We start from the raw sequence: 26,483 nt of genomic DNA, 5'->3' as shown, positions 1-26,483 counted from the left end.
TAGTAAAATGGAACAAGAAAATTCAGTGAACATGAACACTGCACTGTTCATCAGCCCATTTAATCTTAGGATAGGGTCCAAATACCAGGTGGTCCATTACTGAGAACATTAAATGAACCTTCTTAAGCATGCCAAACAATTCTGTTACCATTCATGAAATTATGTGAATACCATCTTTGAAATGCAATACAAACTTTATACAGAAATCTGTACAAAAACAAAAATTGAGTATCAGATAGTCGGGTTTGGTGTATTACTCCAAACAGCCATCTCTATTTCATCTCACTCTTCTAGTGGCTCCACACTTTTATGAGGATTTCTTCGTCTAATTCCCTTTGATATTATTACAAATGTAATAATAGAAGACAAAATGTTCTTGGTTTTTGAATTAAAAAATACCAACTACCTTCTAAGTCACTACCTCTTACTAAGCTTAAGTTGATTATTAATGTTTAACCTAAAAATAAATTTCTGAATGTAAAAGGATTATACTCACATATTTATGAAATATGTTGGTAATTGGGAATAAGTTGGTAAAACTTAAATTTCTACTTTTAGCAGTGAAATTGGGCAAATGCAATTACAATGGGGCCTGTACTTTCCCAAAGGGAGTCTTCAGAAGTAGCCCTATGCATACAGGAGAAAGAGTCCAACCATCTGAAACTGATTTTTTTTTTTTTTTTTTTTTTTTTTTAAGATTTTTAAAAAATCTGGGGCGCCTGGGTGGCATAGCGGTTGGGCGTCTGCCTTCGGCTCAGGGCGTGGTCCCGGCGATCTGGGATCGAGCCCCACGTCAGGCTCTTCCGCTATGGGCCTGCTTCTTCCTCTCCCACTCCCCCTGCTTGTGTTCCCTCTCTCGCTGGTTGTCTCTATCTCAGTCGAATAAATAAATAAAATCTTAAAAAAAAAAAAAAAAAAAAAAAAAAAGATTTTTAAAAAATCTGAGAGAGAGTGCACGAGCAGGGAGGAGGCAGCAGAACGTGAGGGAGAAGCGGACTCCCTGCAGGGAGTCCAATGTGGGACTCGATCCCAGGACTCTGGGATCATGAAAGCCGAAGGCAGATGCCTAACTGAATGAGCCACCGAGGCACCCTGAAGCTGATTTTAAAAAGCAATTTATAAACATTATGTGCTCCAAATGCTTAAGTGTTTTTTTTCTGGGTTCTCGTTCATAAGTGCAAAATTATAAATAGGTAGGAACATACCTTTTTCCCAAAGGTGATGAAATATAGTCTCTATCACATAATGTAGATAAATTATAGTGCATAAGTTTTTTTGAGCCTCAATTTCATTGAAGTCTAATGAAATCAGCAGCAGGAAAAAGAATACAGTTTTAGGGGCACCTAGGTGGCTTAGTCAGTTAAGCGGTTGATTCTTGGTTTCAGCTTGGGTCATAATCTCAGGGTCCTGGGACTGAGCCCCCCCACTGTGTTCCCCAATCAGCGGGAAGTCTGCTTCAGCAGTGTCTCTCTCACTGCCCCTCCCCCGCTCTCTCTCTCAAATAAATACATAAATCTTAATTAAAAAAAAAAAAGAATACAGCTTTAGCAAGAGGATGTTTAGGGGTTGTGAAATAGGATGGCACCAGCTCCCTGGGTACAGACATCTGGAAGTCTAGGATGCAATACAGACTTAAAAGTAAAGCTCTGTATTGAATACATCTTAAAAGCTCTACTAGGTGGGATGCCTGGGTGGCTCAGTGAGTTCAGCATCCGACTCCTGATCGCAGCACAGGTCTTGATCTCAGGGTTGTAAAATAAAACTAAACTAAAAACTAAACTAAAACTAAAAATAAAGCTCTGCTGGGTTTCAGAAGCACTTAAAAAGATGGATACTACCTCGGGCCACTACTAATTTTTGACATAGTGATGATTTAGAAATACTGATAAAAGATTTTCTGGATAGCAGAGAGCGCTAAAAGAAAATATTTTTATAGTTAACAGTTCTTCCTAGATCATTGGTGATACAGAAGCACAAATTAATGCTTTGTCAGAGATTCATATAGGTCATACTAACTTGGGAAAAAAGCTCTCAATGAGCTTTCCAAAAATGTCTTCTAATTTCCTTCCCTCCTATCATTCTCAGAATGGAAACATATACTATCCCTTTGTGTGAGACTCTGGAAAACTTTCTTTAATCAAAAAAGAAAAGCTTACCTGAACTTGATGTAGTTCTTCTTGCTCTCAAAATGGGATAGCTGCCTACTTCTAAAGACTTGGTTAAGTCAAGGTCATGCAAAATCAAGAGATATCCAGAGGACGTTGAGATCAACATTTTGGAACAATCTGGTGTTAACCGCATTCGCATGAGAAAACGTGTGTGAAAGAATTTCTTATGTGGACACCCATCTTCTGTACACCTACAGAAGAAATCAAAACAAAACCCAGAATTATCATAAATATAAGGATTCGGTAATAGTCATATTTTTGACCTTCAAACAAATTTGCAGTCAATGTATGCTTAGCCTTATATACATGATAAACCTTTTTTTTTTGCTCACCATTCCTTCTTTCACCTCCAACTTCCCATTTTATTCTTTCTGAAATATACATGTTTAAGTAGGATTTTGTTGAAGTAAACTGTCACTTTATGTTGTTCTGAAAAATCTTTATTTCACTCTGATTAAAAATTTGCTGAGCGGGGCGCCTGGGTGGCACAGCGGTTAAGCGCCTGCCTTCGGCTCAGGGCGTGATCCTGGCGTTATGGGATCGAGCCCCACATCAGGCTCCTCCACTATGAGCCTGCTTCTTCCTCTCCCACTCCCCCTGCTTGTGTTCCCTCTCTCACTGGCTGTCTCTATCTCTGTCGAATAACTAAATAAAATCTTTAAAAAAAAAAAAAAAAAAAAAAAAGAATGCTGTGGGAAGGCTCAGGCTTGAAGCCCAACTATTCCCCTTCTTGGTTGTGTGAGGCTTCCATTGTTGCTGTTTTTATTTATTTATTTATTTTTTTAAAGATTTTATTTATTTATTTGACAGAGATAGAGACAGCCAGCGAGAGAGGGAACACAAGCAGGGGGAGTGGGAGAGGAAGAAGGAGGCTCATAGCGGAGGAGCCCGATGTGGGGCTCGATGTGGGGCTCGATGTGGGGCTCGATGTGGGGCTCGATGTGGGGCTCGATCCCGTAACTCCGGGATCACGCCCTGAGCCGAAGGCAGGCGCTTAACCGCTGTGCCACCCAGGCGCCCCCAGCTGTTTTTAAATCTGTTATCAGTGCAATTGTTACTTTGGACAATTTATCTTTTTTTTTTTTTTCCCTTTGACTAATCTTCTCTTTGCCTTTGGAGTACTGCAGTTTCACTCTGTTTAAATTTGGATTTCTTTCTACTTTATTGGGATTCATTTGACTTTCTAAATCTTAAGATTCATATTATTCAGATATTCTGGGAAATTCTCCATCATTATTCCAATATTGCCTCTCACCCATTTTCTCTTTCCTTTTGGAGCTCCAAATAGATGTTTGAAACATTCACATTTGATTCTCCTTGTCTCATAGCTGCTCTTTCTTATATTCTATCTCCTCATTTCTGTTACATTCTAGATAATTTTTAATATCTAGCTTCCAATCTATTTTTTAAAATTATTAATTTATTCGACAGAGATAGAGACAGCCAGCGAGAGAGGGAACACAAGCAGGGGGAGTGAGAGAGGAAGAAGCAGGCTCCCACCGGAGGAGCCTGATGTGGGGCTCGATCCCATAGCGCCGGGATCACGCCCTGAGCCGAAGGCAGACGCCCAACCGCTGTGCCACCCAGGCGCCCCCCAATCTATTTTTTAAAGTTATGTCTAATCTGCTACTTGATCCATCCTGGGTTTTAAAAAAAATTTTTTTTTTAAAGATTTTATTTATTTATTTAACAGAGAGAGAGACAGCCAGCAAGAGAGGGAACACAAGCAGGGGGAGTGGGAGAGGTAGAAGCAGGCTGCCAGCAGAGGAGCCTGATGTGGGGCTTGATCCCAGAACTCTGGGATCACGCCCTGAGCCGAAGGCAGACGCTTAATGACTGAGCCACCCAGGCGCCCCTAAAAATTTCTTAATTACTAAAAATTATATACTTTTAAAATTTTTAAATTGTTTCTTGTGATACTTATGAACACTACTGATTTTCACATTTTGATCTTATGTCTAGCAATCTTGGTTAACTCTTATTAATTCTGATAATTTATCAGCAGAATTTCTAAGATTTTCTATATAGACCAGTCACAAAACTGGTCTATAGACCAAGTCTGGATTATTGCCTGTTTTTTATATAGAAAGTTGGTTGGAACACAGCAATATCCATTTATGTACTGTCAATGGCTGCTCAGAGACTATACAGCACACAAAGCCTAAAATATTTATTACACAGTCCTTTACAGAAAATTTGCCAACCCTTCATATAGACAATCGTATCATCTGTGAATGCTATTTTTTCATTTTTTTTCCTTTCCAATTCTTAAATATTTTCCTGCACCAGCTGGGACCCTGTCTTCTGCCACCCCAAAACAGTGGTAAACAGTAGTAGTAAAAGCAGACATGTTCTCCCTTCCTGATTTTATAAACTTTTTTTTTTTTTTTTTTTTTTAAGTAAGCTCTATACTCAACATGGGGCTTGAACTCACGACCTTGAGATCAAGAGTCACATGCTCTACTGACTGAGCCAGCCAGGTACCCCTATAGAGAAAACTTCTGGAAATTTCAACATTTAAAAATGTCCTGTAGGTTTTAGTGTACACTTCTGATGAGTTCCCTTCTATTTTTAAGTTTAACAGCTTTATTGAGATATAATTTATATATCACAAAATTCACTCATTTTAAGTAACAAGTGATTTTTAGTAAATTTAGAGTTGTGCAATCATCAATCCAATTTTAGAACATTTTCATCATCCTAAAAAATCCCCGCTTCCCACTAGCAGTCTTTCCCTGTTCCTACTCCCAGTCACAGGCTGCCACTAATCTCCTAGAGTCTCTATATATCCGCTTATTGTGGACATTTAATATGAACAGAATACACAAGTGGTCTTTTGGTTTGGCTCTTTTCACTTAGCATACTGTTTTTTGAGGTTCATCCATGTTGTAACACATATTAGTACTCTGTTCCTTTTCATTACCAAATAGTATTCTATTGTGTAGCTATACCACATTTTGTTTATTCATTTACCAATTGATACATGCACTGGTTCCATTTTGGGGATATTATGAATAATACTGTTATAAGCATTCATGTACAAATCTTTGTGTGGTGATAGGTGTTCATTTCTCTTGGATAGATACCTAGGAGCGGAATGGCTGGTAGGTGATGACTCTATGTTTAACTTTTTAAGAAACGACCAAACTTTTCTAAAGTGGCTGTACCATTTTACATCCCTACCAGCAATGTATGAGGATCCAGTTTCTTCACATTCTCGCCAATACTTGTAGTGTCTTTTTAAATTAAAGCCATCTTAGTGGATATGAAATGGTTTCTCATTTTGGTTTTGACTTGCATTTTCCTTATGACTAATGATGTTGAACATCTTTTCACATTATTAATTCATTATAATTATTCACTATTGAGTCATATTTATTGAATCAATTATTGAATCATAATTATTCACTATTAATCATTTTTATTATCCTCCTTGGTAAATTCTATGCAGATATTTTGCCCATTTTTAAACTGGATTATTTGTGTATATATAAAGTGAGTTGCGAGAGTTCTTTATATATTCTGGGCACAAATCCTTTATCAGATATAATTTACAAACATTTTCTCCCATCCTGTAGTTTTTCTTTTCACTTTCTTAATGGTATCACCTGATACACAAAATTTTTTAATTTTAATGAAGTCCATTTTATCAATTTTTTTAAATCACTTGTGCTTTGGTTTGCACGAAAATTTACTCCCATGTTTTCTTCTATGAATTACATAATTTTATCTCTTACCCTCAGGTTTAAATCCATTTTGAGTTCTTTTTTTCCAATGTAAGATAAGGGTCTAAATTCATCTTTTTGCCTGTGGATATCTAGTTGCTCAAGTATCATTTATTGAAAAGACTATCCTTTTCTGAACCACTTAATTACCTTGGCACCTAGGCTTGAACTCATAACCCCAAGATCAAGAGTCACATGTTCTCCTGACTGAGCCATCCAGGCACCCCAAGAATTACCATCTTAATGATGCTGAGTCTTCCAACTGATGAAGATGGAATGTCTCTCCATTCATTTACATCTTACATTTCTTTCAGCAATGTTTTTATAGCTCTCAGTGTACAAATCTTTTGTTAAATACATTCCTAAGTATCTTGTTTCTTTAGATGCTACTATGAATGGAATTTTCTTCATTTTTGGATTGTTCATTGCTTATAAGTAGAAATACAACTGATTTGTGTATAGTTATCTTGTATATCTTGTGACTTTGCTGAACTTATTAGTTCTAGTATTTTTGTGAAATCGTTAAGATTTTCTATATATAAGATCATATCTGCATATGAAGATTACTTCTTCCTTTCCAATCTGGATGCCTATTATTTCTTTTTCTTGCCTGACTGCACTTCCAGTGCAATTGTACCTCTAATACAATACTGAATAAGAGTGTCCATGGGAGCAGACTTCCTTGCCTTGTTCCCAATCTTAAGGTGAATGTATTCAGTCTTTCAACATTAAGATGATTTTAGCCAGGGGTACCTGGATGGCTCTGTTGGTTAAGCATCTGCCTTCAGCTCAGGTATGATCTCAGGGTCCTGGGATCGAGCTTCGTGTTGTCAGGCTCCCTGCTCAGTGGGGAGTCTGCTTGTCCCTCTCCCTCTGCCCCTACACCCCCCCACTAGTGTGCTCTAATAAAAAAAATCTTTACAAAAATGATGTTAGCCATAAATTTCTCATAGATGTCCTTTATCAGATGTCTAGGGAATAAAATTCCCTATTGTTCCCAGTTTTATTACAAATGGTTATAAGATTTTGTCAAGTGCTTTTCTGCCTTTCTTGAGATGATCCAGCTTAATTTTTTACTTGCTTTAGGTCTGTAGGTCTATGGGTTTTCTATCTGTTCTTGAATCAGTTTAAGTAATTTGCGACTCTTCAGGTATTTGTTTATCTAAGTTGTCCGATTTGTTGTCATAAAGTTGTTCATTGTATCCCTTTATAATCCTTTTAATCTCTGGTGATAATGTCCCCCCTTTTGTTTTTAATTATGATTGAATGTTGAATTTTATTCCTGGATTAAAGCAATCATATGGACTTTCTGTTTAATCTGTTAATGTGATAAGTTATATTAACAGAATTTCTACTGACGGGCGCCTGGGTGGCTCAGTCGGTTAAGCGTCTGCCTTCGGCTCAGGTCATGATCCCAGAGTCCTGATATCGAACCCTGAGTCGGGCTCCCTACTGAGCACGGAGCCTGCTTCTCCCTCTCCCTCTGCCTGCTGCTCCCCCAGCTTGTGCACTCTTTCTGTCAAATAAAATAAATTAAAAAAAAAAATTTCTATTGCTACATATTTTTTTAAGATTTTAAGTGACCTCTACACCTAACATGGGGCTCAAACTCACAACCCCAAGATCAAGAGTTGCATGCTCTTCTGACTGAACCAGCCAGGCGCCCCAGATATATCATCTTATCATTCCTTGAAAAAGCCAACTTCGTCATGATATTTTGATTAATATCTTAAAGTTTCAGTTTCCTTCTATTTAGAATATTTGTATCTAACATTCACATTACAGGCTGACCTTTCAATTTTTCTCTTCTAATATTATCTTTGTTGAGTTTATATATTAAAGTTATACTAGCTTCATACATGAGGTAAGGAGAATTCCCCTTTTTTCTGGAATGTGAACAACTTAATAAAATTGGAATGTTCTGCTTCTTGTACTATCTTACCAAAGTTACCTGTAAAACTGACAGGACTGCTGTTTTATTAGATAAATTGATATTTTCCATTTCTTTAATGGCTACGCACAGGCCATGTTTAGACTATTTAAATAACCAGCAATGCATGAAAACGAGCCAGTCAGAATTGATGCAGTTGGCAGTGCTGGAACTGGGTCTTGGAATTACTCTACTGTAAGATCCTAAAACTCCCATCAGCAAAGGGTGCCTCTCAGGAGTCTATAAACCAGGGGTTTGACTCTTGGCTCATATTTTACTGTCTTATTGGCAGTCATGTGGGCAAGTTACCCAACCTCTCTGACCTTGGTTTCCTTAGCTCTAAAATGGGATAATAATAGTTATCTAACTCATGAGGCTGTTCTCAGAATTAAATGAGATGCTGAACAACCCCCCCCCAAAACAAGGGAGGGCGTAGTTTAAGGGGGGACTTTAGCTACTAGATCATAGCAAGATCTTGAGGCATTGAGGGACGTATCCCTAAAAGAAGGGCCTGGGTAACCAGAGGGTGCCAGGATATGACCACCTGGGGATGATTCAGGATAGTGGCTATTTATCATTTAACTACAGTTACAACATTTAACTTCTGTATTAACTACAGAAGTAGTTTAATATTTTAACAACTACTTCAGCTAAATCACTGCATATTGGTTAAATATCAGTCCAGGTAATAGGTGTATTTTAGGTTTTCTATTTCTCTCTTGATCAGTTTTGCTAAGGTGTATTTTTTGAATAAACTATTTCATCAAAGCTTTCAAGTATACTGGCATAAAAGTGATCTTATTACCATACTATATATTTTTTGTTGTCTTTTTATTAAGATTATTCTTTTGTCTTATTTCTATGGATGAATCTTACCAGACAACTGCATATTCAATTAGCTTTATTAAAAAGCAGGCTTTTAAAAAAAAGTTACTGTACATTCATTTCCAATTTCACTAATTTCTGCTTTTATCTTTATTATTTCCATAGTCTTTCATTGGGTTTACTCTTTTTTATCTCTTTCCAGGTTTTGAGTAAAATGCTTAGGTCACTAATTTTTAGTCTATTGATTTCCCTACGATTTCTTCTTTAATCCATGAATTATTTAGGAAGCGAGTTTATAAACCTCCAAACATGGGAATTTTTAGTTACCTGTGTTGATTATACTGAGGAAAAATCATTTGTGTGACAACAAGTCTTTGATATTGGTTCAAACTTACTTTGTAATCTAGTACATGCTCTACTTTTGTACGTATTTTAAGTTTGCTTCAGATGATGTATTATTTATTGGGAGAATTCTAAATATGCCTAATAAATCAAGTTTCTTACAGTAAGATCTCCTATGGTCATACTAATTTTTTGGTCTATTTCATCTATTAGTAAATGAGAGAATAATGTTAATATTTTCCACTGAGATGGGAATTCTTACTTTTTACTTGTGATTCTGTCCATTTTTGCTTTTTATAGTTTGAAGCTATGTTATTAGGTACATTTAAGATAAGAATTCTTTTATGTTCTAGTGAAATAAACCTTTTAGTATAGTAGCTTTTTTTACCACTAATAATGCTTTATGCCTTAAACTCTATTTTGTCTGCTATTAACATAGATACAACTGTTTTTCTTTGATTTGAATTTGCCTGTTATTTTTTCCCCATGCTTTTACTTTCAGACTTTCTCGTTTGCGTGTTTTGGGTATATTCCTTATAAAGAACATAGTTTGGTTTTCTTTTTTAATCCAACCTAACCCTATCTTTTAACTGGCTACATTAGTCCATATGTATTTATTTTGATTACTGATATCTGGATTTTCTGCCTACCATATTTTTGTGCTTCCCAATTTACTTCTTTAAAAATGATTTTTCCCCTTCTCTGCCTCTATTGGATTGATCACGTTTTACTAGCTTTTGACCATTAATTTGGAAGTTACCATTCATATTCCTATTCGAATTTTATTTCTAAATTAAAAAAAATAAACTTCTAAATTCTAACAGTATGCTTGTCTTAGTCTAAAGAGATCTGTATATCCTCTGCTCAAACAATATGCATAGTTAGAAATCTTTAAGAATACCCCCTCTCTTTTTACATATGACCTCTGAAAAGAATATTTCAGAAATGGTGTATTACTGTACTGTCACTTCACCATAACTAGCAACAGGTATATTTTAATTATTTCTCAAACTTCAACCCTTCATTTTTCTTGATTATTCTTATTTTTATGTAGGCACCACACCCAAAATGGAGCCTAATGCAGGGCTTGAACTAAAAACCCTGAGTTCAAGACCTGAGAGATGCTTAACCAACTGAACCACCCAGGTGCCCCAAACTTCCACTCTTTAAATAATCAATTTCTCTATGAGACATTTCATTGAAGTGTTTCACAACAGAGGCATTACTGACATTTTACGTAGGACTAGTCTACTGTGCAAAATGTTCCATGCAGGATGTTTAGAAACTCTGATCCCTGTTGACTAAATGCCAGTAGAAATCCTCTCTTCTCCTCCCACAGTGACAACTAAAACTGCACCACACGTTATTTCTAAACATTCCCACTGAGAAACTATTATTTTAATGCATGGAAAAAAAAGTACAAAAATTACAAAATAAATAGGTTTAAAATTGAAGGAGTAAGAATGAAAAACATTTCTGTTCCACAGAGGAAATAACAAAAATATTTTTCCTTAAATTCCTTAAATTTAGGAAACTCATAAACCAGTTTTCATCATTAACTATACATACTACTTGGTCTCCTTTCCATATAGTTTTCTCCAAATTTTTTGGTTGCAGTATATGACTAAGAGCAAGTAACAAAAAATGGAATCATTTTTTATTATTTTTCACAAAGTCAGGTTTTTTCTCCTAGAGATATGAAAGCTAAGACAGAACACTGAATTTGTTTACCATTTTAAACAATTATGTTGGGGAGGCACGTGGGTGGCTCAGTCAGTTAAGCATCCAACTTTTGATTTCTCAGGTCATGATCTCAGGGTTATGAGACTGAGCCCCACACCAGGCTCTGTGCTCAGCAGGGAGTCTGCTTGAGATTTTCTCTCCCTCTCCCTCTGCCACCCACCCTTCACATGCTCGCTCTCTTTCCCTTTCTCTGTCAAATAAAGAAATCTTTAAGAATAAATTTTTGTTGTTCACAATCCTAACATGGTCTCCTATTCACAAACCTGTTGGTGTCCCAAATAATGACATTTCCATCAAATCCTGATGTTACTAAGAGTCTTGTATTAGTATCATATTCGATGTTCTTCACCCAGCTAGTGTGACCATGTAAAGTGCATACTTTGGTGTTCAGTTTTCTCAGATCCCAGAGTGCTATTGTAGTGTCATCAGAGCAGGTAGCAAACAGCCGGTTATCAAGAAATCTACAAAGCAGAAAAGAAAAACTGGTTTATTTAATCTCTTGTTAAAGAAAACTTGAGAAACAGTTTCTATATTACCTAATCAAGAAAACAAAAAAGGACTACAAACTGACTGTATGAACCCAGTGATACAGATATCAAATAAATAGTAAGCATAATTCACATAATCACAGGGAAGGACACTATGATTTAATGAGGACCACAATGTAATTTTATCCATTTGCTTTTAATTATTGATTTTTATTTGGAACTGGATATAGGGGTGGATGTTTGGAGAACAATGCTAGAGAGAAAGAAGAACTTTAGAATCTGTATAGGAAACACAAACGGTGAGAGACAATTTAATAGAAGACAGAGAAGATTTTGAAGACTTGATTGCAGAGGGAGATATGTTAAGCATAAAGGGTTCATAATTATAAGAAATATTTACTCTGCTACAAGTAATGTCTTTATATTTAGAACACATTCACATATAAAAATCGCTAATAAAATGCCATATTTTTAATCTATTACTTCAAAGGCATTCTCCCAAATAATCATACTTAGCAATATTTTATTAGGACCAGTTAGGATTACAAAATACACCAATAAAATACTCTATAATTCAGACTTTTAATTATTTTACACTACTTTCTCAATCCTTCGTAAGAATATATTTTATACAAATACTTAAAAAATAACAAACCTACCAATCACACTTGAATTTCTTTTATTTCTTTTTCCACACTTGGATTTCTACCTAATTCAACATTAGGATGCTTTCTCTAACATATGCTGTTATATATCACTTCCTAATCTCTTACAGAGAGAAGAAATGAATTCTGGAACTTCTTCTGAGATAAATTGTACTGAATTATTCTTTTATCAGAAATCAACCTCAGTATCCATAAATACCATAACAACCTTCCTAAAACTTAACAGTTTTAAAATTCTAGGCTGTTGTACAAGCTGTTTCTACTACTTGAAACCGGCTTCCCCCTACCCCTCGACCTAACACTTCCTTTCTTTTTATTATTCAGCTTTCATCCCCTCCAGGAAGACTTCCTTCTCTATCCAGCCTGGGGTAGATTTACCAATCTTCTAATCTCCCAAAGTACTCTACACTTCTATCATAACAAGATACAGTGTAAGGAATAACTTCATAAGGCTATAAACTCCTTGAAGACAGGAGGAACTGTCTGCATAGTTCATTGTTAGATCTGTAGTACCCAACACACACAGTGCCAGGCACATAATAAGCATCCACAAATATTTATTATGCATGAATGAGATAGGAGTTCACTGCCTAGTGGAGAAGAAATTACAAATACATAATTGTACAAAATAACTGCGTGGAATAAGCAAAGAATAGGGTGGTCAGGAAAGACTTCATGGTGATGTCCTTTGAACTGATTTTAAAAGATGAGGCAGGCACTCCCTAAGTGACCAAGGGATAAGCAAAGGTACAGAGGAATGTAAGGGGATGGTCTACTCTGAGAGGCAACAGTAGTCAGGAGGACTGTGTGTTGAAAAGTAGAGACAAGAGGAGACTATATCATGGATTTATTCTATAGTGATTCCCAGTAACTTTTTTTTTTTTAAACGTCTTTGCATTTTTTTTTAAAGATTTTATTTATTTGAGAAAGACAGTGATCAAGAGAGAGCACAAGTTGGGGGAGGGTCAGAGGCAGAGGGCGAAGCAGACTCCCTACTGACCAAAGAGCCGGACGTGAGACTCAATCCCAAGACCCTGGGATCATGACCTGAGCCAAAGGCAGATGCTTAACTAAGTCACCCAGGCATCCCTGAAAATATTTTTTAAATGGAATAAAGTCCACTATAAAAATAACCACTATTGATAGTTAGCCTAATTCTTATATTTCAATAATAAATGTCATGTCATAAATATTTTACCATGTTATTAAAGATTTATTGACAGTCACTCTTAATGGCTGAATAGATTCACTGTATGAATGAACCATATCTTTTTTCTTTTTTAGTTTAAAAAAGCAATTTGTTAGTTTAACAAGCAATTGGATGTTTATATTGCTTCCGATTTTTTACTATGGTTTACACTAAAACCATAAAATGGTTTTATTTAGTGTAAAAATTTATGCAGTGTTAAAAAGTTTACACTAAAAAACACTATGATGAACAACCTAACAGCTAAATATTAATCACATTCCTAGTTATTTTTCTAAGTACATTCCCAGAAAAATGTATTGCTAAGTAAAAAGGGATTTTAAAAAATGTAAGGCTTTTGATACATACAGCCAAACTCTCCTCAAAAGAACATACCAATATGTAGTTCTACCAGCAGTTAGGAATGTCCACTTCTCCAAACCTTGTCACACAGATATTTTTTAATTCTGCTAAGTGCCAGGGGGAAAAAAATCTTAAGTTGAAACTTCTATTTTTAGTAAAGTTGAACATTTTTCATATTAATTAGAAGATTATTTTCTCTTGTGAATCGCTATTCATGTTCCTTGCTGATCTTCCTACTGCTGTATTATTTTTATTGGAGTTATAAATTCTCTTTATATTAAAGATAATATACCTCAGTTTTTCAAAGACAGTATGTTGAAAAAAAAGTATGCTGAATATATTTTCCACATATACTTTTATCTTATTATATCAAAATTTTAATTATTATATTGTCAAGTCCATTTTTTCCCCTATGGTTTTATCTTTACTGATTAGGCTTTTTAAAGTCAAAGTATTTTAATGACTTCCTGACAGGAATTAAACAACTGAAAAAAAACACACAATGACAAAGGCTACTGGAAAGTCAAACTTTTAAAATAAACTGATCATCAAAATAGAGCATCTTCTTACATTTAAAAAATTTAGGGAAAAAATAAGATATTTTATTTAGTCTATAGAAATTACTTAATCCACATATGGATTCAAAACCCCAGTGGCATTATACCACCTTAGGCCACAGTGGTCCACTCTGAAGGCTTTAGGCAAGAGAATGGCATGATTAGTTAAGAGTTTCAAAAAGATTTCTGAGGTAGCTAGTTTCCAAAACTCTAGGATTTTCATAAAAAATAAAATGAAGTGGGGGATCAGTTTTAAAATTTTTGTCAATAAGACCACTGAAAAATTACCATTGTTGCATGGAAAATATTTTAATACCACTAATGTACAAAGAATATAATCTTGGAATAAAAGCTAGTAATTCAAATTGAATAAATTTACCTTAATGAAAAATTCAACACTTTGACTTTAGTCTTCTCATTTTGCCTAAAAGCTTTACCTGTTTAAAATCTTGGTATTGAAAAATCATTGTAGAAAACTAAGAATGTAGATTAGGAGACCAGTTAAAGTACCCACAATTCTTATCCTAAAGCAAGCAGATGCAGAGAATGTAAAGTGTTAGACAAATCCTTGGAGATCTGGCTCAATCTTCTCAAATTAAAACTCAGTCTAGCTTAATAAGTTAATAATTGTAAAGTGTTTTTAACTCTATAGTCTCTAATAAACAGGAGATACTCCATACACACTGAAATCTATGAGTTTATGAATTATAAAACTGTTCCTTATGTTCCCATCAAACCCCAAAATATGACTATAATAGTCCTGGATAAACTGGACATCTGGATAAATCGAAGTCTTCATTATCAGAGGATAACTGGTGAAGGATAACAGCAATCAAAAAGAATTTCCTTAAAACAGGTACCAACATTTCATTGTACAATGGAAAGAAAGTGTTGTCTTTGTCTAAAAACTAAAAGTCATAAAAATGTTTAACATTTATTTTACATTTATGTAACTATATGCAAATTCTTAGAATAAGAATAAATTAAATGTTTGGGTTTTTCTGCATAAATCTTTCCAATGAAATTATGACAGCAAAATATAATACCCTTACTTCATATTTGAGTTTTGTACTATAATTTAAGAAGAAAGTCTTATAAAAAGTCTACATAACCTTCAAGGGCCTTTCCTTAGTCCCATAAGATAGTCACATAATTCTCTGATCTATCATGTCCTCATTTCTGTCATTTCCTTTTCTTTAATTGATAACTAGTCTAACTCCATCAGATCCTTATTTGCCAATGATTTTATATGTAACTGACAAGTTTTCTAATATCATTCTCGCGGTTTTGTGAAATTCTACATCCTTTGCAAGATAAGAAACTTCATGTTACCAGTGATGAGCACTGCATTTACATTATAGTGTTTGAAATATACCAATCAGGAAAAGACCAACAAAGACAGTGGGAGGGAAAAGTAGATCCTGGAATATTTAAATAGGCACTGATTTTTTAACTGCCATACCGCTAAATGAATATTCTTATGATAATCTCAACTGCCCTTGTAAACTCATACCTAGGGGACCTTGATTATTAAATGGACTCTTAAATCCATATACAAAACCCTCATAACTTGAGAAGTAAATGTGTATAATGGGCTTAAGAATTTAAATTACGTATTTTCCCTTACTTTCCCTAAGTATGAAGCAACAGAAAATACTCCTCACTACTATCAATATTTTTATTTTACAAGATAAGCAAACCTTAAAAACTAAGAAATGAACTAGAAGACGTTACTAAGCATGTGTAAAATCACTACCTAGGAAATGCATGCCCACATCTCTGAACAGTCAGTGAGGTGGTCTAATTGAACTGAGCATGAATGCCAGCTCTATCACTTGCTACATATTAAAGATATTGGGCAAATCTCTTTATCTGAGCTGCAATTTCTTCATTTCTTAAAATGGGTAAATGTAAAATCACTACCTAGGAAATGCATGCCCACATCTCTGAACAGTCAGTGAGGTGGTCTAATTGAACTGAGCATGAATGCCAGCTCTATCACTTGCTACATATTAAAGATATTGGGCAAATCTCTTTATCTGAGCTGCAATTTCTTCATTTCTTAAAATGGGTTCAATATCTGTTTCACATCAGGATACTCTGAGAACTAACATTGTGTGAAAAGTGCTTCACAGAAGGTTTGGCACATGGTAGGCACTCAAAAAAATGGAAGTTAATATTATTAATAAGTAACGCACACTTAAGCTCATGCCAGAGGACCCCTCAGATCCTCACGCAAAACTCTTAAGTGATATGTACTTCTAAAAAAGCTTCAAAACCTGGTTTTCTAACCAACAGATAAGCAAATTCAAATTTGTAGGTGTGGGGTACTAAAGCAGACACACTGATAGCAGCAAATGAGAGCTGACATTGATAAAGAACAAATTCTAACAGCAGATTAGTCAGAGATCATTCTGAGTAGGGGCGAACAACTCAACACATCTTTTCTTTTTGAGGTAAGAAAAATTTTAAATTGTAAAATATTAAAAACATAGAGAAAACTAGGAAGAATATAAAAAAAATCTGTGATATCCACCACCCAGCTTTATCAAATTTGAACATTTTGTTATCTTTCAGATTCTTCTGAACATTACAAACACAACTGAAGCACCCTGAATATCCCTCCCCAATCCCATTCCCCTCCCTCCCTCTCCAGAGGGAACCACTATCCAAAATTTGTTTGTCACTCCCCATGCAAGTTTTTAATACCATGAGATCCTAAGTATGTATCCATAAACAATGTATAGATTTGTTTTGCATTCAATTTATTCCATAAATATTTAATTAGCACCCGGTATGTGCTAGGCACAGTTCTAGGTGCTGGGAAAAGAGCAGAGAACAAATAGACAAATACATGCCCTCATCAAACTTATGTTTGTATATTTTCAGACTTTATATAAATGGTATCACACTGTATAGCACATTCTATGATTTGCTTTTCTGGCTCAACCTTGAATTTCTGAGATGTATCTCAGATGCCTCTAGTTCATTTATTTTAACTGATGTATAGTATTCCATTGTACAAGTATACTGGAATTTATCTTCCTCTTGATGGAGATTTGATTCCAACTTGTATTACTAATGATGCTATAATGAACCTTCTTTACACATCTCCTTATTTACATGTGCTTTAATTTCTTAAAAAATCTGTTTGATCTTCCATTTTACCAGATATTGCTGAATTGCTCTTCAAAATAATTTTACCAATTATACTCCATCAATGTCCAAGAGTTTCTACTTCTCAACATCTTTGCCAATACTACTTCTTCACTGTTTATTTTTATTTGCATTTTCATGATAACTAGGAAGCTTGAAAATTTTTCCATATTTATTGCTCATTTTAGCTTCTCTTACATGATTCTCTGCCTATTTTGCTCCAGGGTAATTGTCTTACATATTCTGCATACTAATCCTTCTCTGGCTATATGCACTGAAAATATCTTCTCCCACCCACCTATAGCTTATCTTTTCACACTGTTATGTCTTTGGTTAGAATGAAGTTTTCAATTTTAATGCAGTTGAACTTAGCAATCCTTTAATGACCTGTGCTTTTTGTATCTTAAAAAATCCTTTCTCATACTTAGAACATAAATATAGTCTATATCTCTTCTAAAGCTTTAAAGGTTTGCTTTCATAATTGGGTCTTTAACTTGCAGTTTCTTCATATATATAACCAATACTCTCTTTTCCATTTTCCCCGCCACTGATTTGTAACACCCCTGCAGTCATATATCAAATTTCCATATATGCATGGGTCTGTTTCTGGAAGGTCTACTCCATTTCATTAGGCACTTGATCTATCCCTGCCCTAAGACTGCGTTTGATATCTGGAAGACTACCATCTTAGTCTCCTTCAAAATTGTCTGATATTCTTGGCACTTCGCTGTTTAATATGAATTTTTAAGTCAAGTTAAAAAAAAAACCCTGTTGGTATTTTGATTAAAACTGCACTAAATTTATAGAGTAATTTGGAAAGAACTGACTTCTTTATGATACTGAGTTTTCTTCCCCAGAGAAGATTTGCATTTGTTTTTGCAGGTACCTGGCAGTACTATCAACCTGGATCCAATTTAAAATTGCTGGCTAGATGGTTTTGGAACATATGGTAGTGTGAATTTGGGCCCCACACATGCATGAAGACTGACTTGCGGTTAGACATTCACTGAGGAGATTTTCTGACACCCCTCTACTCACAGTCTACATGAACAGGTGGTATGTTTCTGTAAGTATACCTCTTGCGAGTCCCAGCCTTATGCAGAGTTTTCTACTAGACTCCTCATCTTCAACTGGCCATAGAATTAACTCTCCTGTCCACTGTAACTCCTTATACATATTAAAGAGAAGCTCAAGGTCACCTGCATTTGGCAGACGCCTCCAGGGTAAAAGCCAGCTGAATACCTGTATACCTGTTTATTTCTTTGCATTCTAGCATCTACTTCATTTTTGGCCCTAGAATTCCTTTCTTTCTTATCAGCTCAACTATACATTTAAAAAATATATTTTAAAAATCTTATCCTGCATTTCTATTTTTAGTAGAAAGGTGTCCAAGATATTTTAAAATCTTCTATAGCTTAATTTTTATCTATTTGATTTACTAGTTTGGGATGGAAGTGTACTAAAATCTCTCACTATGATTATAGACTTGTAATTCCTTATCTGCTTTGTTTTTGTTTTTTTAAATATACAAATTTCAAATCATATATAAAAGTTCATCATTATTATATGTTCTTAGTTGATTTTTCCTTTTATTAATATGTACTGTTGCACTTTACCCTTATTAAAACCTTTAGTCTTCTATCTGTCCAATGATAATCTACATTAGTTTTCTTTTCCTATTTTTGGGCAGTTTTAGTTTTGTATCTCAATAATGAATATATAGATGATTTTGATTTTTATTCAAATTGCTGCCTCTGTGTGTTTTAATAAAGATCAATTCATTTATACTTACTGTGAACTACTCATACACTGGGTCTATTTCTATTTCCTGTTTTCTACTATCATCCCTTTCCTTTGTTTATTTTGTTACTTTTTTAAGCTTTCCCGTCTTCCACCAAACTGATCATGTTTTCAATATTCCCTCTCCCAACACTTCTGCTGCTTTGGAAGCTAGCTATACACTGTATGTCTACTATTTTAGCTACCTTTAATTTAGCATTTTTTTCATTGTATATATTTAATTATATATTGTTCTGAAAGAGTCTGAAATTACTTAATATTTCTATCTTCTTCCTGAACGTGACACAAACCTTATCATATTACACACAACCTATCTGTTGTTACTGTCTAAAGAGACACTGTCCGGTTTGGTAGCCATTAGCTATATGCGGCTTTTCAATCCTTGATATGTGGCCAGTTTGAACTGGGTTGTGCTCTAAGAGTAAAATACTGGATTTTGAAAATTTAACATTAAAAAATGAAACTGAAATATCTCAATAAATTTTTTAATGATTACATGTTGAAATGATAATATTTTAGTCCTACTGGGATAAATAAAACACTACTAAAAATTAATTTCATGTTTTCTCCTTTTTAATGTTACTACCAGAAAATAAATCTAGACTTTAGTTTTAACTTTGTTTTAAATGTACTCCCCCCAAAGATCTAAATTATTATCTTTGTGCTATTAATAATTAATAACATTTATCATTTCACCTAATTAAATTCTTCATTATGGGATAACAGTTAATCTGGGTATGATATGGCACTGGGCATTATTTTCCCTTAGTAGTTAAGATACTACTTCATAATCTCCTAGCATCAACTGTTGCTGATGAGAAACCTTCTGTTATAATGTTGAATTATACCTCTGTAGGTAATCTGGCTTCTAACTTTGGTGGCTTTTAAGATTTTCTCTTTAGCTCTGATATTCTAGAGTTTTACTACAACCTGTCTAAATGCAGATTTACCTTTATTTAACCTACCCAACATTCTAGAGTTTACTTTTGATTCAAGGATTCAGGATCTTCTTTAGTGCTAAAAATTCTCCACCTTTGTCTTCAAAAATTAATTCTCCATCAATCTCTGCATCTTCTTTTTCTTTAATTCTTATTACATATACACTGGAGTCTCTCAATTAATCCTCTATATCTTTTAAGTACTCTTAGTATTTTTGAACCCATTAATTCTCTCATCAGTGGTATAAAAGGATAAAATTTATTACATCTTCAAAGTTTTTTATATACTAAGTACATTTTTAATTTCTAAGAGTTGTAGTTGGTTCTTTTCCACATTAACCTGCTCTTGTTTCATCTCTTTTGTTTCATAATTTTGAGTTCTCTTTAAATGGAAAGTATCAGTTAACTTATTTCTTTGAGCATCCTAAAAATGCTTAAAGTTTCTTCCAATCAATGGAATACTATGCAGCCGTTAAAAAGAATAAGATCATCCCATGGGTACCAATATGGAATGATCTCTAAATATGTCATTAAATGGAAAAGCCAAGGTTATTTGTGTGTGTAGAATGCTACCATTTATATAAAAGTGTACATATGTGTGTGTGTATATGCTTGTACATGCATAGACTATCTCGAAAGGATAGCAAGAAATTGGTAATAGTGGTTGCCTCTGGGGAGGGGAACTGGGTGGCTAGGGGACAGAGGTGGGAGATAGACTTACTTTTCACTGTTTACCCTTTTGTACCTTTGAATTTTGTACCACGTGCATGTATTACCTAGTCAAAAAAAAATAAATAATTTATTTTTAAAAATAAAGTCTTTGTTGGACTACTCCATATAATTAATTTCATCCAGAAAATATGCTTGTTTTAGTTGCTGAATTTGTTATGATACTAATATTAGAAGTCTTCATGAGTTTTAGAATTTTGGTTATAGGCTTATTTTAAGTAAGAAAGATTATTAATTATTTTTTCCTCTCTTTCCTATTTAATGGTTTTATAATTGCCCCCACTTGGATTTCTGAACCCCTACTCCACATAATATTAGGCCTTATAATGACATTAAGGCCTTCAGTTTCATGATGATATTGGAGCTATCACACATAAACATTCAATCACTGCCTCAGTAATCGCTTCATTCAATTCCTGGCCATGAGGTTGTGTCTTAATCAGCCAAAACCCATGGCCTGAGGTAGTGAATAGCTTTTTCCTTTTTTCAGCCTTTCACAAATGGGACAGGCATTCTAGCCAATGCATTGTGTAGTAATTCTGGTTCTGGTTCATGCCTCATATGAAGCACTTTAGTAGTTTTGATTCTTGACAGGAACTAAAACTACTACATGTCAGTACCAGACTCAGTGGGCTTGTGGTTTCAGCCCTATAACAGCTTGTGTCTGTGTTCCATTTCTGGCCCACAAAAACGTTTATGTTCTTTTAAAGCCTGGCTATATCTTTTGTGCTATTTAATCTATTGTTCTATGAGTTTGGAGCATAGAGGTTATATCAAAACTCAGTATTCACTGTGACTAGAAGTAATTTCCCCATTTCTTTTTTTTGAACATTAAAAGTATTCAGTATGAAAGGAATATAATCTTATTACATAATGTTAAGAGAACAGAAAATTACTCATAATCCATTCATTCTAGCACATCCCATGTTAGCACTGAAAAATATTTCCTTATCTTCTGCATCATGTCATATTTGTAATAATTTTTATCTTGATTTTAACATATATTGTCCCAAGCATTTGTCCATGTTGATATGTAGTCCCTGTGACCATCATTTTAATGACTGCATATTAATCCACCAAGCTGTTCAACTGTTATTTACTTCCCACATTATTGAGAATTTAAGGTGCTTCCAACATGCTTTTAGAAAGAGGTTCTCTGTGCATATGTGTTCTTTCCCCTCAACAGTTTGGATTTGGGGGATGGGGGTGAGAGAGGCTTAGCATTGGGACTGCCATAATTCTACACAGATCATTAGCCCAAAGACATGGTAGGACTATCATAATACATGGCTGAGGTTCATAATGATGACCCTGATATATGAAGAGAAAAGGTAAAATCATATGTAAGTAAAAAATGCTTTTTCAGAAAGATTCTAATCCAAAATGGTTAATAGCAAGTTTTGTAATTAAAGGGATAAGTTTCATAAGGGATAAAATTCACAAATCACAAATGCATATCTAGCACTGTTGGACAAGACATTACAAATTTTCATTAACTTCCAAATTAGAATATTTTGTGTCACACTAATAAACTTCACTATTTCACTAAAATACTAACCTGATATTATTTACACAGTCTTCATGAGCTTCAGAAAGTGTTTTTATGTGCTTTGAAGATATAGGGTCAAAAAGCAGAACTTCAGTCTGTTCACAAGCAACAGTCAGCACTGACCTGAAAGCAAAGGACACATTTCCCTTTAGTTTTCTAGCATTCTCTTATTATTGATATTCACTTATTTATAATTACACAAACTATAATGAATAACTTCTTTTGCCCATGTTAGAAGCAAATAGTTACAAGATTGAGACTATCTGTTCTTGGCAATAGTTGGAAATAGTACCTCAAACATTATGGTGGAGCATAAACTAGTACAGCTTAGGTTTGGAGAGTACCCACATCTATCAAACTTTTAAATGTGTGTACCTTTTGACTCAGCAATTTTTTTCTGGGAATTTAATCTAAAGAAATAATCATTTATAAATACAAAGAAGCATATATAAAGATATACCTCACCATAATGAGAAAGTGAAAGTAACCTAAATGTACATGAAAGGAATGACTGATTATATAAGCCATGGTATGTAATACCTTGCAATATGGTACAACATTTAAAAAGATAGGGATAGTTTCATATGGATACTAAAGAACTCCAATACTTTTTTTTTTTTTTTTTTTGAGAGAGAGAACATATGTGAGAGAGAGCTGGGGGTGGGGTTGGGGAGGAGCAGAGGAAGAGGGAGAGAGAGAGTCCCAAGCATGCTCCATGCTCAGTGTGGAGCCCAATGCAGGGCTCAATCTCATGACCCTGGGCAGAAAGCAAGAGTCAGATGCCTAACCAACTGAGCTGCCCTGGCACCCCCCAAAACATATTATTAAATGAGAAAAGCTGGTTGTAAAAAAAAAAAAAATAGATGAGGCAACTTAGGAAAAAAAGTCATATATGACAAATTATGTATTTCTTTATCAATATCTATTAAAATATACTGAAAAAGGTTTGGCATATATCCTACCAAACCACTTAGATATACTCAAACTTAATCTTTTCCTTTATGGTTTTTAGTACTGTCTCTTGTTTCAGCCCTTTCCTATTACAAAGTTATATTATTATAAACCTTTATAAGCCCCATTTTGATTTCTGAAAATCAACTGTCTTTTATTTACTTTTTTTTTTTTAATTTTATTTACTAGTTTTTTGTGGGCACTGCTCTTTCAGATTCAGATCTAGCAAATGAAATCCTGAATCTTGGAAACTGCAGGCCTTCCCAATTTATAGTTCCAATAACAAATGGAATTTGTACATTTAAGATGAAAATGAGACGGAATTAAAAAAAATTTTTTTTAAGTAATCTCTATACCCAAAGTGTGGCTCGAACTCACAACCCTAAGATCAAGCAAGAGTCACATGCTCTACCAACTGAGCCAGCCAGGTGCCCCAAGACAGAATTTTAAATAGCCAAGAGTTTCTGTTCAGAACAAACTTCTTAGATAAAGTAGGAGAGGGGAAAAATCTAAATTGAAGTATTTTCCATATTTAGTAGTCATGAAATTGTCCTTTAAAGGGTGTCTGCTCTGCATAAACCCTTTTTTGAAATATCTGGACTTCAAAAATTAAATATCTGAAGGATTTTTGTGCTAGTTGATCAGCATGAGTAAAAATGTTCAAATTAGTATCTGTAATTTTAGAAGATAAACATACAGCCATTTCTTTGTTTCTCCCAAGAGTCATGGGATGAACTTTACTCCTTTTTATGCATAAAAGTAAATGAATCAGCGGTGCCGGTGGCTCAGTCAGTTAAGTGTCCAGCTCTTGTTTTCGACTCAGGGTTGTGAAATTAAGTCCCACAGCAGGAGGAGCAGGCTCCTCTGTGCTGGGCCTGGAGCCTGCTTCAGATTCTCTCTCTCCCTCTGCCCCTCCCTCACCACCCTCTACTCTCTCCCTCTCTAAAACAATCAAACAAAAAAGGTAAATGAATTGGCGATTCTGGGAGAGTCTTAATCTTAAACATTGTAAATAAGAGATTTATAAAACTGATAGTCACTGCTTTGTTTTAATAAAATCTATTTTGGTACATGGACTGATTTGTAAATTTTTTTAAAATGAGTATCATTTGTCCCAATATCAAAGCCTATATTTTTCTCATTGGTTTGAAATGTGATCTCTACCATATATGTTTTTGGATTCTATCCTATTCTATGCAACACCGCCATACTATTTTAATTTCTAAAAGGTTTTATATATGCAAAGCAAGATGAACATTGCTTTATGAACTTTTTTTTTGGGAGGGCTAATATTATGCTTTCTCAATGTTTTCTGAACATGTTGGGCAGGGGGCAGCTAATATTATGCCTTGACTTCCAAATGAAATTTAGATATGGCATGTCAGATCCTACTGAAAAATCTTGTTAGTATTTTTACTGGGATGCACTGATTTTGCAAATTAATTCGGTAGAATTTATATCATTCAATATTGAATCATCCCATCAGTAGCATGTCTACCTTCTCACATATTCGACATTTTCTCAGCAAGAGTATCTTAGCAATTCTTGGACCTTTGAACATCCTTATACATTTCGAAACAACTTATCAAGTTATGTACACACACTCACATACAAATCCAGCTACTGATTTTGAGACTATAATAAATCTATAGAAGAGTTTGCATAAAGAGCCTCTGGGTGGCTTAGTGGGTTAAGTGTCTGACCCTGGCTCAGGTCCTGATCCGAGGACACTGAGATCAAGCCCAACTGAGGTTCCCTGCTCAGTGGGGAGTCTGTTTGTTCCAGTCCCTCTCCTTCTTCCCTCTGCCCATCCCCCTGCTTGTGCTCTCTTGGTCTGTCTCTCAAATAAATAAATAAAATCTTTTTTAAAAAAGTTTGCATAGAATTGAGATCATTACAATACAAAATCTTTCAATCTATGTACATAGTGTATTTCCATTTACCATGGAGATTTTCTCCAGCTGGGTCATGCCTATCTTCGTAGATTTATTCCTGGGTATCTGACACTTTTTCAATGCTTTTGTAAATGTCCTTTTTAAAATTTTGCTTTGTTTGTTGTTGGGTGTACGAAGTGCAATTGATTTTAACATTATCCATCAATCTTGCTATTGTAATAATTTATCTGTAGGTTATTTTAGGTTTTCTTTGTCAATAATCATATCATATACAAACAAATGCTTTGTTCTTTAATACGTTTTTTGTTACTACACTGGCTAGGACTTTCAGCATAATGTTAAATAGAAATGTTAGTATTAGCAGGCACTCCTCTCATTCCTGATTTTCAAGAATACATTCACCATTTCATCATTAAGTACAATGTTTGCTGTGGAGTTTGTTTTGTTTTTCTTTTTTGGGAGGTAGTTTCCTATTATTGGATTAAGGAAGTTCTACTTCAAATTTGCTGGGTTTTTTCATTAACATATTTTCATTTGCATACAACAGTTTTCCAACATTTATTGAAATTACCCTATATTTTTCCAATATGTTAATGTAGCGATTTGCATTATTTTATTTTCTACACTTTTCATTTCTACCACATTGCTTAATTCAGTCAGCTAAAATGGTGGGCTCACATTTCTGGCTTCTCTCCTTTTGTAGATCTTGGCCCTGCAATTTACTCACTGCCTTAATTCTCCAATCTCGTCAAACGTAAGCTTTTTATACCTTACATTAAATATATTATGTTTTTTCTAGCTTTTCTAATTATTCTGTTGAAGGGTTGGTCCAAACCACCTACTTAACTACTTTGGGAAAGCTACAATCTCTACCTCTTGCATCTGAAGTTATGTCCCCTTTTCATTCTGAATATTGTTTACTTGAGGATTCTTTTTTTTTTTTCCCTAAGATTTTATGTATTGAGAGAGAGTGCATGTGCAAGTGGGGAGCAGTGCAGAGGGGGAGAGACAAGCAGATTCAGCACCGAGAGAGCCTGAGGTGGGACTTGATTCCCCACAACCCCGAGATCATGACCTGAGCCAAAATCGAGAGTTGGACACTCAACTGACTGAGTCACCCAGGTACCCTGGGGATTCTCTTGATCAATATGTTTTTCATTTTTGTCCTTTCAAAGACAAAATTTTCTCTGTTGAGTATTTTTATTGAAATTCTACTCTTTGTTACTATATTTCCTTCCTTCTGCTTTCTTCAGACTTACTTTGCTATTATTTATAGACAGCTTCACTATTCTTCTATTTCTTGAGACGGATATTTAGCTCATTAATTTTCCTCGTCTTCCTTTCCAGTTTATTAATGACTATAATTTTCCTAGTAAGTACTGTTTTACTTATATCCTACAAGTTTTGAGACATATGGTACTTTCATTATCATTTAGTGTTAAATATTTCTAATTTCCATTATCATTTCTTATT

At 34.6% G+C, this 26,483-nt stretch overlaps 1 protein-coding gene across 1 annotated transcript in view; it reads right to left on the bottom strand.

The window, feature by feature from the left end:
• Nucleotides 1-26,483, bottom strand: part of DCAF10 (DDB1 and CUL4 associated factor 10) — a 44,085-nt gene that overhangs the window by 10,826 nt on the left and 6,776 nt on the right. Inside the window, exons 2-4 of the mRNA XM_026506206.4 lie at nt 22,174-22,287; nt 10,997-11,194; nt 2,157-2,359 (exon numbers count right to left, since the gene is read on the bottom strand). Coding sequence (XP_026361991.1) covers nt 2,157-2,359; nt 10,997-11,194; nt 22,174-22,287 — 515 coding nt within the window. The remainder of the gene's footprint in view (nt 1-2,156; nt 2,360-10,996; nt 11,195-22,173; nt 22,288-26,483) is intronic.

This window comes from Ursus arctos, unplaced genomic scaffold (genome assembly GCF_023065955.2).
Source record: "Ursus arctos isolate Adak ecotype North America unplaced genomic scaffold, UrsArc2.0 scaffold_18, whole genome shotgun sequence".
Lineage (NCBI taxonomy): Eukaryota > Metazoa > Chordata > Mammalia > Carnivora > Ursidae > Ursus > Ursus arctos.
This window is presented reverse-complemented; position numbering and strand designations above follow the sequence as displayed.